A 16,238-nucleotide genomic window follows, 5' to 3' on the forward strand; every position below is an offset into this window, starting at 1 on the left:
ACATCATGAGAGCTGGACTTTGCTCCCGGCCTCATAAAGGTCCAGTGTATAGGACTTGGGGGCATTTTTTGGCAGACATGGTATATTACAGGCTAATCATAACCAATGTTTTCATTAGTTTTTAATCTCCTGAAAATAAGAATTGTTGCATTTTTCTTACCTTAGAATGAGCCAATTTTATTTACATACAAAGCGGGTCCTCTTCTACAGAGTCCGCCATGTTGTTTCTACAATAGCCCAGAACAAACAAACCAAACACTGGCTATAAATTTGGCCATTCGTGTTTTTGCATCGGCTTCCATAGTTCTCCTGCAAGCTTGGCACACGGGAGAAGCTTCAGTTCTACAACCTCGGATGCCATCAAATTCTACACACTGGACCTTTAATCATAAAAGCTGAATAATGTAGAACTTTTGATTCTGTTGCATCTTCTTGTGCCAGGCTTTTTCCCCCCAAATTGTCATGATGCAGTGAATGTCATCTCAAAATGCCAAGCTTTGTGTCCAAAGCTCTCCAGGGCCACTCTTGCACCTGTTGACAACTAAAAAACATCTTTAATCCTCTTACATCTGCTGTTGCAACCCCTTAATTCCCCCATAAGAGCAATAAAGTGTTATCTAATCTCAAGGCTGATGCTGCCACACTCCAACACTGGTTACACGGCTCGGTTAACATGTGAGAAAATTGCTAATTGCATAAAACTTCGGACAAGATTAAACTGACCCCAGGACTTCAGAGGTAACTTAGCATAGGCTAAGTAATTTCAGCTACAGGCAGCGAAAAATTCTTGACAGGTTTGTAAAGTTTCTGCCGTCTGGGTGAAAAAAAAGAAAGGAAAAACCAATCACCAAAGCTCTCCTGGCAAGGTCTGGTGCTGCTGAGAGAATAAAATCCCCATTTAAAGGAGTCAGGCTGTAATTGCATGGAAAGTGATGAGGCGATGAAGTGAAATGAGATTTGCAGTGAGCAGAAAACTCAAGTTCTGTTGCAAATGTTGAGTATTTTTTTCTCATTCTGAACAAAGAGATAGAACTGAAACTGAAAGGTAAAATTCCATCAAAAGGATCCAAACATGCTGCGACAGAAACGTGACTGCAGACAGGTAAAGAAAATAAATGTAGTATGGCTGATTGAGATGCATCAATAAAGAGATTTGGAAACCAGAAAAAAAGATATATATTTTTTTTGAACTGCCAAGTATTTATCCTGTTGTGACGATTTTCAGAGCAGAAGCTGTAATTTGGGTTTGAGGCGGCGGCTAACCGTCTGCCAGAAGTCCCATCTGCACCATCATTAACACCATTCCTCCATCTCAAGGCTTCAAAACACAACACCACTCACACAAAGGGACACATCACATTTTCAAAAGCTGCAAAGGAACAACGGCACAGCATCAGGTTTCTGTCAACAAAACACAGACAGGTAAACTAACTGTGTTTATGCAGTCGGATATTTTCGACAAAATGTTTCTGGTTTTCATACAGAGAGAAACACAACTGAAAAGATGATTTAAGCTGCTATTCAGAAGTGTTTCCAATATTTTGTCCACTCCTACAAACATTCACAGGGCAACAAAACATGGGAAAGACCTTTCAACACAGCACAGCAACACACCAGACACACATACACAGTCCAAAAACTTGTATTAACACTGTTATGGTACAAAACCAAAACACTGAAATGTAACATTTTGTAAAGCTTTGAGATATTTTGTGGAGATATAAATCTAAACTGTAATTGCCAGTGCAGTCCAGTGCTTCTGTGGTTTGCAATATTAAAGAGACACACAGTTCAGAGATGAAGGCTCACCTGCTCCTGTCCTTGTTTCCTGTTTTTTTCCTTGCAGTGTCTGATTGTTCACCTCAGCATGTGGGCCTTACAATCACTTTCAAGATTATAATAGGCTTGTTTACTGCACTTGTCTCTTGATTCATTTCCTGATTGTTGCAGTCTCTTGCTTGAATTCTCTTTTTCAAACTGTCTCATTTCCTTCACCTCCATTTTCTCTGGAATGGGGCCGATGGTAATCGCTGGGTGGTTGCAGAAATATTACATTCACAGGTCTTCTTCCTTCTTTGAAGGAGTGAGGTCAGTAAAAAAAAAATCACAAAATGGCTGTTTCTCCAAAAAGAGACAGAGAGAACAGGACAAACTGTCTTTGATTTATGCTGTGAATCAAACTCGTTCCACACCTGCAGTGAATGCAGCCGTCCGTAACAAACTCTGCGGCCTCTTCAGCTTCTACTTACCTGTTTGTGTTGCGTTATTTTCCTCAGTCAAAATCTGCCTGAAAAAGGTCATGGTGCTAAAAATTATAGCTTTATATGTCAGTGTGGAAGCAATCCTTTGAAAACTTTTTCCTCACAAAAACAGAAGCTGTCTGCATTCTGGAGAAATGAGCTGAGAACAGAGAGTCTGTACAGCAGTCTTCTCCAATTTGTAAAAAAAACTTGTTCTTGGTTACAGGACACTTTTCTTACTTTCCCTTTTGTAGTTGCTCTTTAAGAATGACGATCTTCCTGACACGACATTTCTCCTTTACAAAAATTTTCCTCTGCTCTTGTTACATAGAAGAGGTCTTGAATCCAGACGACCAGAGACTCATGCTGACAGATGCATCAGTCCTTCCCGTGTCGGTGTTTCTGTTCACCTGGTTTGCTTTCTGTTTGCCTGCTGAGGATCTTACCTTCTGTTATCTCGTTGTTCTCCTCGGTGACACCGCTGTCCTGTCTCCTCTGAGACTGAACCATCTCAACGGCTGATTGTTGAGCTGGAACAAACAACACACAATGCAAGTATCTGCATTAATGAACGGTGGGAAAACAGAGGAGAAACACAGTGGCCCTCATTTATCAATCAAATGTACAAACCAGCGCAGATCTAAGCGCAGAAATCACCTTATGATAGGGTCTGCATATGATTCATGAAATGGTTTTATCTGTCCAATCACAGCGTAGAAATGATCAGGTGTCATTAATATGGCAACTGAAAACAATCTTCATTTACAAATCTCACCCCAATATATTCTGGGTTTAGAGGCCTTGCCACTAGAGTTTACGACATAAAGAGGTGTAATACGGTCAAGAGGAGAAACTTTTCTTCTAGAAATGGAAGCACTGACTTCCCAAGAGCAATTTAACCAGTTTGCCCTGTTTGCCCGAGTTTAGAATATTTAAATTTATAGATTTATGATATACAGGCGTACCGACCTGTAGCCTACAGGCATCAATAATATTAGCCTATATTAGGGGTGGAGGAAAAAATAGATACAGCATAGTATCGCAATATTTTTGAGTGGTGATATCGTATTGTCACACAGTGCCACATATCTTTTTTTTATTACATAAATTATTAACATTACAAATACAAATTAAACTTTAGGTAGCCTACTACAGTAATACAATCAATTGCTTTATTAGTCCACTAGGTACATTTAGTTGTTGCTGCTGCTGCTGCTGCTGCTGCTGCTGCAAAAATGGCTAAAGTGAGATGAACAGACTGAAAAATTTATCTTATTAGATAAAACAGACAAACTGAAAGTTTTCCTTTGGAGACATGGCTTACAGTTCAAAACAGAGCTGCACCCTAATAGTCGAGTAGTGAGTTAGTTGGCAAGATTTCATTGGTCGCTTAGTCACAGGAAAAAAAATAAACAAAAAAATGTGAAACTCTATCAGGAGCTGCGCCTTGTCTATATAAATCAAAACCTATATGACTGAACCATGTGGGAATTTAATTTGAAAGGACAGACACAGGAAGAGGCCACGCTCAGCATTCAGACAGGAGTCACGTTACAAACCAATCATAGCCGAGAGATATCTTTCCCTTCTTCTGTAAATATTCTGATATATACAGAAAAGTTGATCATGTTAGTGCAGGGCTGCCCAGAGCTTTACATCTGTCCCACAGTCGACAGGCCTACACACTTATAAACAGCATCTGGAAGAAGATCAGCTCTGCCCTCAGGATTTCAGGTAAATAGGCTATACAATACTTGTTAAGGTTGCTTAGCAACCTCAGATGCAACCTGCCCCTGCGCTCTTGAAAGCTGGCACAGAAAAGGCACAAGAGTAGCGCCCAGTGCCCAAACCTCACCGTTTTCTAGGTGACTAAGGATGCGTAGGTCCCTAATTTACAGGGCTGGTACCTGCGGTTATTCCACAGGCTGATTAATAACATGTCAGGCAGGAAATCCAAAGTGTGGGATCATTTTGAGAAGCTGAAGGACGAACCCAAGGTGATATGTAAACTCATCTTCACTGGTCGACTACAAACATGACGTATCATCTGCTTTGCTGACAGCATCATTAACAGGCGGCTCGCTCAGTGTGTGACGTGCACTTGTAGATAAAATATAGGCCTATATTAATGAAGGTTCATTAGTACGGTTTTGTATTTCTCTGTAATGTAGCACAGTGTTAACAATTTTACTGATACTATTAAAAAATTTAATTATAAATTCAATATCATAAACATGTGGGCGACTAGTCAGCTAATGGCCCTAAATGATGACTATTGATCGACTGGGAAAATCATTAGTCTGGGGCAACCCTAGTTGATCACTACGAGCTCTGATAGAGGGCATACATCCATGTGGTGGCTATACATTTTTTTAGGGATCAATATGTGGCTGCAAATACTCAGATGTCAGTTAGAATATAGTTTAATAACAATTCTCCAACTCAGCCAGATTTACTATGCTAAATCGCCAGACCATGCTGACTCTAACTTGGATACACAAGTTAAGACCGGACGTGCGATTGTAGCCTCAGTTTTATGTTGTGCATTTGTTTCATAAATGAGGGCCATGATGCATATCACTCCATTTCATCAACAAATCTGCCAGTAAAACACAAAATGCAACAGAACAGACCAAAAAGCAGTTATGTGAATATTAATTATTTAAGAGAGGAGAAAAAAGAAAAACCAAATATTTCTGATATTCCAAGAATAGAATCAATCAGAACGGATAACAATAAACTCAACAACAAATTAGAAAATATGAGTGTATTTAAACCTTTATGTAAGAAACGGGCCAAGTTGCAACAACTGAAAAACAACATCAAAACCTTCCTTACTTTGATCAATTCGGCACAGTGTGATTCAATTGTAGCTCCCAATCAGCCTGAGGATCTCAGTGAATCACCACTGATGCTTTTTTTTAATACCTTCTCATTATTTTATTTCATTTTGGCCAAACCGCCTGCACTTTAATATTTGTTTTTTATGATCCATCAATCACTCAAGTGAACCCCACCATTAAGATCTGCTATTCAGTTGGCTTGACTGCCAGGGTTCAGTTACACAGGGCCTGATCTTACACCTGACACAAAGCAACGTACAGCACAGCGCCACTGTCACTGTTCTTTTTAGACAAATGCAGTTGTCATTTTCACGGCCAGCACCCACGCTGTGTGAGCAGCAAATGTACTTGTGCCCATCTGTGCACCCATGGGCATGTAGGTCTTAAAATGAGGTGTGGTAGGGGAGCCTTGTTGGCGTGTTGCAATTTGAGGCAGCAGAAAGTGATTGCGCCTTGACCATCAAAAACCTGCTCTAAAGTTAGAATAGTGCAGCATTTCCTGCTATGTAAACAGTATTATTCAGATAGAAAGATGTGCTTATATAGGCAGGTTTACAATGCATGTACAGCTCTGCCCTCAGGATTTCAGGTATATTGGCTATACAATGCTTGTTAAGGTTGCTTAGCAACCTCAATGCATGAAAGTAGCTACATGCCCATTAGCCACTTAGCACAGTCATTACTGCTTTGCAGACAGCATCATTAACAGGCGGCTCGCTCAGTGTGTGACGTGCACTTGTAGATAAAATATAGGCCTATATTAATGAAGGTTCATTAGTACGGTTTTGTATTTCTCTGTAATGTAGCACAGTGTTAACAATGTTACTGATACTATTCTTTCTCACACCTTCAACTCAAACCTTTGTGTTGCCCCACACAAAATATAAAATTTAATATCTAAATTAATATCGCAAACATGCAGGCGACTAGTCTACTAATGGCCCTAAATGACGATTATTAGTCGACTAGATAATTTAAAAGGGGCCCACATTGTTTTTCATTAACACTTTACAGCACAGGAGATCATGCAAGTGAAAAAGCTGTGATTTTATGCCATTTCTTCAGTTTTGAAGAGCAGCATGATCCTGAAAAAATGCTGAGTCAAAGGGCTTTTCCACCCTGATGTGATACATGAAGGCAACACTCCTGTGGATTTCTGCATTAAAAATCCTGTTTAAAAGGTCTTTGTGTAGTATTTATTTTTTTCTTGATGCACAGTATGACAAGTAAATATCTGCAGGTTGCTGAATGTCAGCGACTGACACAAAGTAAACAACTCACCGCGCATATTTTTGCATTCACAACCACAGCAGTGAGCTGAGGCGTGCTGTTGTTTGAATTCTTTCCTGCTTTGCTCAACTTGCACTCCATCTTCCACCAAACACACACACATTAGCCAAATAAACAGCGGAGGCATCACTAAACAATGGAGGTCAGCAGCATTAATTAAGGCACAACACAGAGACACTGAATCACCCACTGCTGCTGTGTTGATCTCCACAGGTTCAAACTTTCAAGCCTATTGCTCTGGTGGCCACACCCCAATCAGTGATGTCACAGCAGGTATTCTGCCAATCATAGCTAATGGAAAACACCAACTGTGACATCACTGATTGGAGCCTGAAACGCAGCTTGATGTCACATAGTGATCAGTTCAACAGCAGTTTTATGTCATGTGTGATTTATTTCTGACAGCATCAATCTAACACCGCTCGTGTCAGCCTTCAGAGTCAGTCATCAGGGGAGTCGTATGACTGAGGGCTGAAGATTTGGCTGTCTATGAAAGTCTCTTACCTTCATGTTTGGCCTGAAGAGGTTTGCTCTGCTGTCCCCCACTGACAGCAATTATCTTAAAGTTGTATTCTTTAGAGGGGTCAAAGTCCTCGATGAGCAGCTTTGCATCCTGCTTCGATACCTGAACCTCCTTCTGCCCTCCACCTGTTCCAAAGTAAGAGAAGAACAAAAACACTCAGCAGCTCAAGTCTGAAGATTGAAAAGGAGAAACTGTTTCTTATTTGAATCCTGGCCACACAATGGAATAATTCCTAAGATTAATTTTATCATCACTTTAATGGGGAGAACATGCAAACAGTGAGGACTGTAAAACAAACCCATATCTTTATTTCTGTCAGTCTGAGGCTCTGTTCCCACCCAGCATGGTTTGTCTCATTTACTTGAGAACAACATGTGAATACTACAGACCTGTGTCCACTTAGCATGTTTTTTTCTGAGTGCCAGTGTCTGTTTTTCAATTGTTCCCATTGAAGAGAGAGCATATGCGGTTGCATGCGGCCACCTAGAGTGCCTAGTGTATATTTTGAGATTGCTTTGGTTTTTTAGTTCCCACACCGAAAGCTGGTAGTTGAAAGTCTCTGAACGTTTAAGAAAGGCACTGTTTCACCTTTAGCTACTATCTATCCCGAGCAGTAAGTCAGTCGTCAGCTTCCACAGCGAAGACAGAAAAGCCCATCTGTGGGAGGGTAGCAAGTGTTGTGGTTTTACCAGCTTACACATTAAAAGGTTGCTGTTAACTGTGTAGTCAACTCTCTGATTGCTACCAAGTTTACATTAATGTGGAGATATTATCATAGAAACAAGAAACCCATGCGGAGTGTGTCATTAAAGAAAACGCTGGGAACACTTTTGATGAAGTGCTCCGAGTGCCATGCCACCACTTTTCTGCCAAAGAAAAACACCATGCGGACACACACCCTGAATGCTAAAATCTAAATGCTAAGAGTGAAGACATCTGAATGCTAAGAGATGCACGGAAACTGTGAATTGGCATTTAAAGTCATTCCTCAGCTGCAATGATGGTGCAGAAACTCCAAGATATGGAGAACCTGAATACACTGACAATCAGAGCAGACTGGGCTTTTTTAGGAAGGGGTGTGAAAACAAAGTGTTTCAGACAGAGGGTGAATACAGATGTTCCAGCACAGACAGTATGAGGAAAATAAACTGTTTTTTGAACCTAAAGCATGTAGATATGTTCTAATGGAAACATGAAATACAAGCATGAACCTGAAGATGAGCATTGTAGGTACCCACTGCAGGTAAAATGTTACAAATTTGTGTTATGTGGAAATATAAATCTGAGAGACATCCACACAATGGACTGTGGACTTGTACTTTAGGAAGAAGTTTTTTTTAACACCTGGCATGCACTTAAACTCTGCTGGCCTGGAACAGCAACACATAGCTCAATACAACACAAAAGGAGAGAGGCAGACTATGGACAGGTGATGGATAACTGATAAGAGCTGGAGCAGGATGGGAAGGAAAAGAAAAGAAAACAGTGAAGGGAAGGCAAAAAAAAGGATGACAGGAGGAAGACAAGACAAAAGAAAACAGCATCTGTATCATCACTTTGAAATAAACATAAACTCAAAATTCTGAGAAAACAAGAAAAGGTGACAGAAACAATTACTTTAGGTTACAAAGTAGAACTCACATTATACCAAAGAACCAAAAACAATTCTAACCCATCAATAAAGTTAACATAAGCAAGTCATGGGTGGGCGGCCATCCATAGTACAAAGATAATACAACATAAGCACATGATGACTTAAGGCAAACAATGATACTGAATTTCAGGTAAGACCAATTGCTAACTTTCCAAGAATCACCATAAAATCTATCTTTTTTTTTTTTTTGGTTATCCAGTTTCCAGCTTACAGAGCACTCAGCGTACTCCACACATCACAGGCGTATCCAAAATGTGCTTGTGCCAAATCCCATTTCTCGGCATACAGAGAAGCATGCAGGTACAACCTAGAATGATGTATTTTTTGGAGCACAAGATAGTTTGACTTCTGACTCACACTGAGGGCAGACATGCATCTGCAGGTGCATGAATCATCGTCTGCTGTACCTTCATTGAACTGCGACAAACCTCCAAAAGGCTCTTGCAAATGCTTTCGCAACTCAGGTCTGTGAACTGCTCTTTTGGTAAAGATTGATTTTAGCCAACGAGGCAGTGGCTAAAAACTTCTTATATGAGTTAATACTACTATGGAACAGAATAAACTGCATTTTTATGCTGCTTTTTTCAAAAACTCCTGGTCTCTCATTCAACCATTTACACCCAATGGGCCAAGGATCAAACTGCCAGCCCTGCTGACTACTCACTGAGCCACAGCTGCCACACTCTATAATATACTGCTGCAAAGTGTATTTTAAGTATTTGATTTTAAATGAGCTCTGAGAGGCTATATGTGGGTCCTTTACCCTGTCTTTGGTATTTAAGTTAATTTAGGCATGTGAGCAAGTTGGGGCTCAATGTCTTGTTCAAGGACACTTCAGCAAAGCAAATGGCTGCTGATGAAGACACTTTTGATGGAGAATGCCATTAAAGAAGTATTTCACCACTTGTAATAAAACTGGGCTGTCTATGTAGTAGAAAGATGCAAACACTTTGGAAATTGGTGCTACATGACCAGAGAAAACAGAGGAAAAGGACTGTGGCATTCGGTATTTCCAAGAGGTAGAAAATGTACAACTACCAGAATTTGTTTCTGAAAACATTTGGAGAGAGAAATAGGCAATGCAGTAACGGAGTTAGCTTAGTTTAAACTCACCAACCACTTTATTAGGTGCACCTATTCAACTGCTCATTAATGCAAATAGCTTATCAGCCAATCATGTGGCATTTAGGCATGTAGGCATGGTCAGGACAACCTGCTGAAGTTCAAACTGAGCATCAGAATGGGGAAGAAAGATGATTTAAGCGACTTTGAACGTGGCATGGTTGTTGGTGCCAGACGGGCTAGTCTGAGTATTTCAGAAACTGCTGATCTCCTGGGATTTTCACACACAACCATCTCTAGGGTTTACAGAGGATGGTCCGAAAAAGAGAAAATATCCAGTGAGCAGCAGTTCTCTGGGTGAAAATGCCTTGTTGATGCCAGAGGTCAGAGGAGAATGGCCAGACTTGTTCAAGATGATAGAAAGGCAACAGTAACTCAAATAACCACTGGTTACAACCAAGGTCTGCAGAAGACCATCTCTGAACCAACAACACGTCCAACCTTGAAGCAGATGGGCTACAGCAGCAGAAGACCACACCAGGTGCCACTCCTGTCAGCTAACAACAGGAAACTGAGGCTACAGTTCACACAGGCTCACCAAAACTGGACAATAGAAGATTGGAAAAACGTTGCCTGGTCTGATGAGTCTGGATTTCTGCTGCCACATTCAGATGGTAGGGTCAGAATTTGGTGTAAACAACATGAAAGCATGGATCCATCCTGCCTTGTATCAACGGTTCAGGCTGCTGGTGGTGGTGTAATGGTGTGGGGGATATTTTCTTGGCACACTTTGGGCCCCTTAGTACCAACTGAGCATGGTTTAAACACCACAGCCTACCTGAGTATTGTTGCTGACCGTGTCCATCCCTTTATGACCACAGTGTACCCATCTTCTGATGGCTACTTCCAGCAGGATAACGCACCATGTCACAAAGCTCAAATCATCTCAAACTGGTTTCTTGAACATGACAATGAGGTCACTGTACTCCAATGGCCTCCACAGTCACCAGATCTCAGTCCAACAGAGCACCTTTGGGATGTGGTGGAACAGGAGATTTGCATCATGGATGTGCAGCTGACAAATCTGCAGCAACTGTGTGATGCTATCATGTCAATATGGACCAAAATCTCTGAGGAATGTTTCCAGCACTTTGTTGAATCTATGACACCAAGAATTAAGGCAGTTCTGACGGCAAAAGCTGGTTCAACAAGGTCCTAGCGAGGTGTACCTCATAAAGTGGCCGGTGAGTGTATATTTGATAAGCCCTGTTGAGTTTGAATGTTTGATCTCTGTTTTTCTGGCCAACTTCTGGTTCATAATCTCTCTCTATAACAGCTAAAGAGGGCACTAAAATGTGTTTCTAAAGAACATTTTAGGTGAGAAAATATGCAATGCAGTGACATAATCTCGGTTTATATTTGATCACCACTGCCTCGTTTTACTGTTCGATCAGAGTGTCCATGGTGGAAGCATGGGTGGCGGATGATATCTATGCATAACTACATTCGTCATCTAGCAAAGAATTGCTGAGAGGTGAGCAGGGAGATCTAAGCACTGGTAAGATGGAGGGAAGTTTACTATGGTCACACATACTACCCACATTGTTATGGTAACAATCTGTCTAAAAACCTAAGTAACCTTTTAATGAACTTCAGTTATTGAACTGTCTCTCAAACCACCATACCAGACTATCATTATACAAATGAAGTGTACACACCTACTACACGCCTCTCTGCACTCTCAATAGCTTTAAACTATTTCCAAATATGAGAAAAACATCTTGAGTAATATTTGAAAGTGACATGATCACTTAAACTGACAAGAAAAGAAAACGAACATTTCGAAGCCCTCTGGCTTCACAAACTGAGGAGAGGAAAGATTAACTTTATTAACGCCTGAGGTGACGACAGCTTATCACAGCAGCAGAGACTAGAGGGAACACAAATAAGGACAAAGATATAAACCAGGAATATGAAGAAAACTGTAATAAGGAGTGTAAATAAAAATCAAATATAATATATGTTTTGAACATCTAATCCTGCCAAATGTGCTTTGCTGTCGTAGCAGCAGAGGGTTTGGCAGAAGTCAGCAGTTTACAGATTGACTGAGAAGCGTAGGTTTCTATTTCCTGGCTTTGTGAGAGAGTGTATCATGTCCACAGATATCGACTGGGAAGTCCAAGATCACCAGAGTTGCATATGCAAATGAGTTTGAGAGTTTGTGATGAAGAAAGCTCTGATTCCTTCTTTGCTTTTTCTGTGTAATAAAATTCAATTTGTCGTTTTGCCTCCTGCTCAGTTATTTTACTTTTACTGCACAACAGTTGGGATCAATAAATCTTCTTAAATTTTCAGCTATCAAAGCCAAATTTCTTTATGTAAAAATGATTGATTAAAAAAACTTTCCACCATCTGCTCCAGCAAAATAACTGATAGCACAGAAAATATGCTAATGCACCTTTTATGGCAGTAATTGGTTCCTGAAACTCCTAAAAGACAAAAGAAAATCTACAATTAAGGCATTTTCTTTCAAATAGAAATTGATACCGTGCAGTTACATTACATCATAATCACCTAGTCTTCACACTCTAGCAGTAGCAATAATGTGCATGTGTTGCATCTGTCTGTATCTGTTTCAAATATTACAGAGTCTGAGTCATGTGCTGATTTAAACCAGGAAAAGACATGCTGAATGAAACCATCCAGCAGAGCTCCACAAAAACTCCCTGCTGTTTAAGAAAATTAACTACCGCTCTGTCACTGCTTCTCCACCTTCATTACCCTTACTGTACACTGATACCAGCGGCCTACAGCGAGAAGATGATCGTCCCCGTCATTCACCTCCTTCACTTGGCCCAGAAGGCACGCAGCCATCCATGCGCTTCCAGTTACTTTCTGAAATCAGATTTTTTTTTTCTCATTTTCTTCAAAACGCAGCATTACCCAAAGGCAACATGTTGCAAAGCGAGCTGTGTAGGCATGTCTCAGAAATTAGGCCATCGTGCTTTGGTGAAAATGTCAAAATGATTTGGACATCTGAAAGAATATGAAAAAGGCACTAAAGTTTTCTAGCACATGGGAGGCGACAGTTCTTGTTACTGTTGAACTGGAAAGCATTCACATCATGTGACAAAAGAGGTTTGCAATGGTTAAAGGGAACTCTGCATACAGTATCAGAACACCGTAGCAAACTACAACTTAGAAATCAGAAAAGACCAACAAGTTTTTGCTTTTTGACAGAAGCCGCAGATGACCGGATTTTCTCTGGATTTACTGTCCTGCTGCTTTACCTTTTATTTATCTATACCCAACATCCGTCCTTCCATTTACTCTCTCTCCATGTCTCTCCTACTCCATCCTTCATCCTGCCCTCTAGCATCTCCCTCTTTTTATATTCCTGTGTCATTCCCTCCATCCATTCGACTCTCCCCTGCGGTGTCAGGGGATGGCTGCCTGTGCTTACTGCATCTTATCTGACATTTTCTCCATTACTTTGATCAAACAGACGGCCAACCCATACCAAAAGCTACAGGTTTACGCCGCCGCTGGCTGACAGCAGCACTAGTGGCAGAGGTTGACTTCACCTTCAAACTTCAGGTAGAGGTAAATAAAAATATGAAGTAGGTGAGTTTATCTCTGGCAAAGTGTTAGGTTCCCAGTCTGACACAGTCTCAAAAGATCTAAAAAGATGCCCCTTAAAATATGTTTTTTTTTTTATGTACATTAACAACGTTTCAACATTATTCGTCTTCAACAGGAAATATTCCACATGGACTTCACTTGATTCAACCCAGGTGTGACTCATGAAATCTGAAGACATGAACAGTGATTGGTCTTTGTATCTTTGTTTAAACTTGTCTATCTCAACTGTTGAAACAAGTTGTCTACTGGCCTATGTTATTTGTTTTTACTAGCAATATAACTACTGAGTTGATCTTTCTTGCAGGAGGTTAAGCATTAGATTGCACCTCAGTGATTCACTGCTATTTGAGTTTTGTCTTGTAAACATTGTTAATAATTTAATGTGAGCTCATTGACATAATTGATGGGCTCGCCCTCGGAATTTACAGCCTGGTTGAATCAGTCCACATGTGGACCACTGTGGTCACATGCTGAATACTACCTGATGCCAAAACATTAGTATTGAACCTAATAAATGATCTTTTTGGGAGCGTATATTCAGTGTGTGGGCGCATGTTTCTACTGAGATTGTTTCTGCCTTTTTTCCTACCCACCTGATATCATTTTGGGATATCCATAAACTACCTCGAAGCACCCAGTAAACAACAACACAGAAATCAACAGTCGCTGTTCAGTTCTACTGACTGAACAAGTTCAAGGCTGAGAGCTAAGGACCAACAAACATAACTTCCATATCTCACTTACAGTTTGGCAGTGGTAGTGAGTAGTGATGATAAGACTGGGCTGAGACACCTGAAACTAGAGCTTTGATTCTCTGCCCAAACACAAATGGGCCTGAACCCGGCTGGCTGTTATTTTACGAAATCCCCTCGGGCTTGATTCGCACTGGGTTCATGCCAATTCCCCCATGTTTTTTTATAGTCTGTGTAATGTCATGAATAATGTACAAGCTGTGCTGCCATCAGCCCATTACAACTAATGACACTGTTGAGATTTAGAATTAGATTTAAACTAACAAAACATTACAATTAGGGGGTCATTTGTTCACATACAGTACACAAACTCCAGTACACTGGACACGAGACGCTTAAAACTGGCAGCTCTTGTGTACAAATGGCAAGAGACGCATTGGATGGGAGGGAAACCAAGGCAACTTGGTTGGCAGTGTTTGCCTTTGCTTCCCCAGCAGCAGGAGAGATGTGCGTGACATGTAGCCAAGGGTTGTGATCATCATCTGCCTGCTGCAATAGTGTGGACCGCCGTGCGAACTCAAAGACAAAGTCACACCAAGGGGCACAGCCCATTCTGCCAAATCTATGGTGCGCAAGACGCAGAGCTGACAACAGTCTCTTGAATTAACAGAAGGAAGAGAAGAAGGAGAAGTAATGTGAGGAAACATGTCAGCCCTTGCCAGCTTGCAATAAATGTTTTAATATTCCTAATATTAAAATATTTATTACAAGATAAGGTACAAGCTACTGCTGCTGTGCTTCAGGCTCAGGTTGGGCATGGACAGAAACTAGGCGGGTTCATGTAGCTTTGGGCCTGACTTTTTAGACCCGATCAAAGCTGTACCTGAAACATGTCCCTTAAAGGACAACTTCGGTATTTTTCAACCTGGGCTCTATTTCCCCATGTCTAGGTGTGCGTATGATTCATGGGTACCACTCGTTCTAAAATTGGTTCAGTATTGAGCCGTGAAACGAGCTAAAACGGTAATGGGGGCAAATGCGTCCCGTATAAAAGTGCTTTTTTTCGCCACTGACCGGTTCAGATCGCCAGTGCTATCTCTGTAGATAGCATATTGTAGCGGCCCTGGGGCAGTGGTGAGTGTGAATGAGTGGAGTCAGCTGTCAGTCGGGACGCATTTGCCCCCATTACCGTTTTAGCTTGTTTCGCGGCTCAATACTGAACCAATTTTAGAACGAGTGGTACCCATGAATCATACGCACACATACACATGGGGAAATAGAGCCCAGGTTGAAAAATACCGAAGTTGTCCTTTAAGACACCTTTTTTAAGCCATACCTCCTTAAAGGTACTCTGTGTAGTTTTTTGACCACTAGTGATGCTGAGGTCAGTGATACATATCTCTTTATTGTTTCTATGTTGTCTTCTGCCAAAATATGTGTACATACTCATGCACATGTAAAAGGAGGGGTACAATTTTGAATTTTAGCCTAGGCTGAGGGCACCAGTGCATGAGGACAGATGGTGGCAGTAATATACAGTATAAAACTTTACAACATCGAAAGAGAAGAAATCCACAAACTGATCTTAAAAAAAAAAAAAATTGAGATAGGCAATCAAAGATAATAGACTTTTTATTCCTTATGGATTTCAAAAACCTGTTTGCTCACATTCATTCACAAATTCAATACATTGGGGTGGGAATCATCAGAGGACTCATGATATGATATTATCACAATACTTAGGTCACGATAAGATAATATTGCGATATTGTCACATGCTGAGCTTTGCGATACAATAATATAATCACTTTTATTGCACTTTTATACGCCCCTGCATGTAGGCTATCGATACAATGTCGTCACACAAAATATCATATCACCATATTATGTAGTACCGATTTTTTCCCCTCACACCTACAATACATGGATATTAGAAATAAGTTGAGCTGCTCCTCATGCCAACATTCTAAGACAATTCTCAGAATTATGACATTTTCTAAGAAACGAGTAAGGAGGAGGGCTTTTTTGGGAGAGTATCTGTTTCCCGGGTTCTATGTTCCCCACTTAACCCTGCAAAAAAGGTTCTATGTTCCCCGCTTACACAAAAAAGGTTCTATTTTTCCCGGGTTATTTGGATAAGCGGGAAACATAGAACCCTTTTTGGGTGGTAAGCAGGGAACATAGAACCCGGGAAACATAGAACCCGGGAAACATAGGGATGACCCCCTTTTGGGAGGCTTAAGTGTTTTTTAAGCAGTGGGAAAAAATGGCAGAGAGACAAAGAGATGGGAG

At 40.8% G+C, this 16,238-nt stretch overlaps 2 protein-coding genes across 2 annotated transcripts in view; both read right to left on the reverse strand.

Moving 5' to 3' along the window:
- LOC126384266 (collagen alpha-1(XIV) chain-like) overlaps nucleotides 1-16,238 on the reverse strand; it is a 304,818-nt gene that overhangs the window by 265,868 nt on the left and 22,712 nt on the right. Inside the window, exons 4-5 of the mRNA XM_050035226.1 lie at nucleotides 6,878-7,021; nucleotides 2,687-2,770 (exon numbers count right to left, since the gene is read on the reverse strand). Of these exons, the coding sequence (XP_049891183.1) occupies nucleotides 2,687-2,770; nucleotides 6,878-7,021 (228 nt within the window). The remainder of the gene's footprint in view (nucleotides 1-2,686; nucleotides 2,771-6,877; nucleotides 7,022-16,238) is intronic.
- LOC126383971 (collagen alpha-1(XIV) chain-like) overlaps nucleotides 5,794-16,238 on the reverse strand; it is an 849,933-nt gene continuing 839,488 nt past the window's right edge. Inside the window, exon 6 of the transcript XR_007569211.1 lies at nucleotides 5,794-5,930. The gene's annotated coding sequence lies outside the window, so the exon portion shown is untranslated. The remainder of the gene's footprint in view (nucleotides 5,931-16,238) is intronic.

The sequence above is a fragment of the Epinephelus moara genome, chromosome 22 (assembly GCF_006386435.1).
Source record: "Epinephelus moara isolate mb chromosome 22, YSFRI_EMoa_1.0, whole genome shotgun sequence".
Taxonomy (NCBI): Eukaryota; Metazoa; Chordata; class Actinopteri; order Perciformes; family Serranidae; genus Epinephelus; species Epinephelus moara.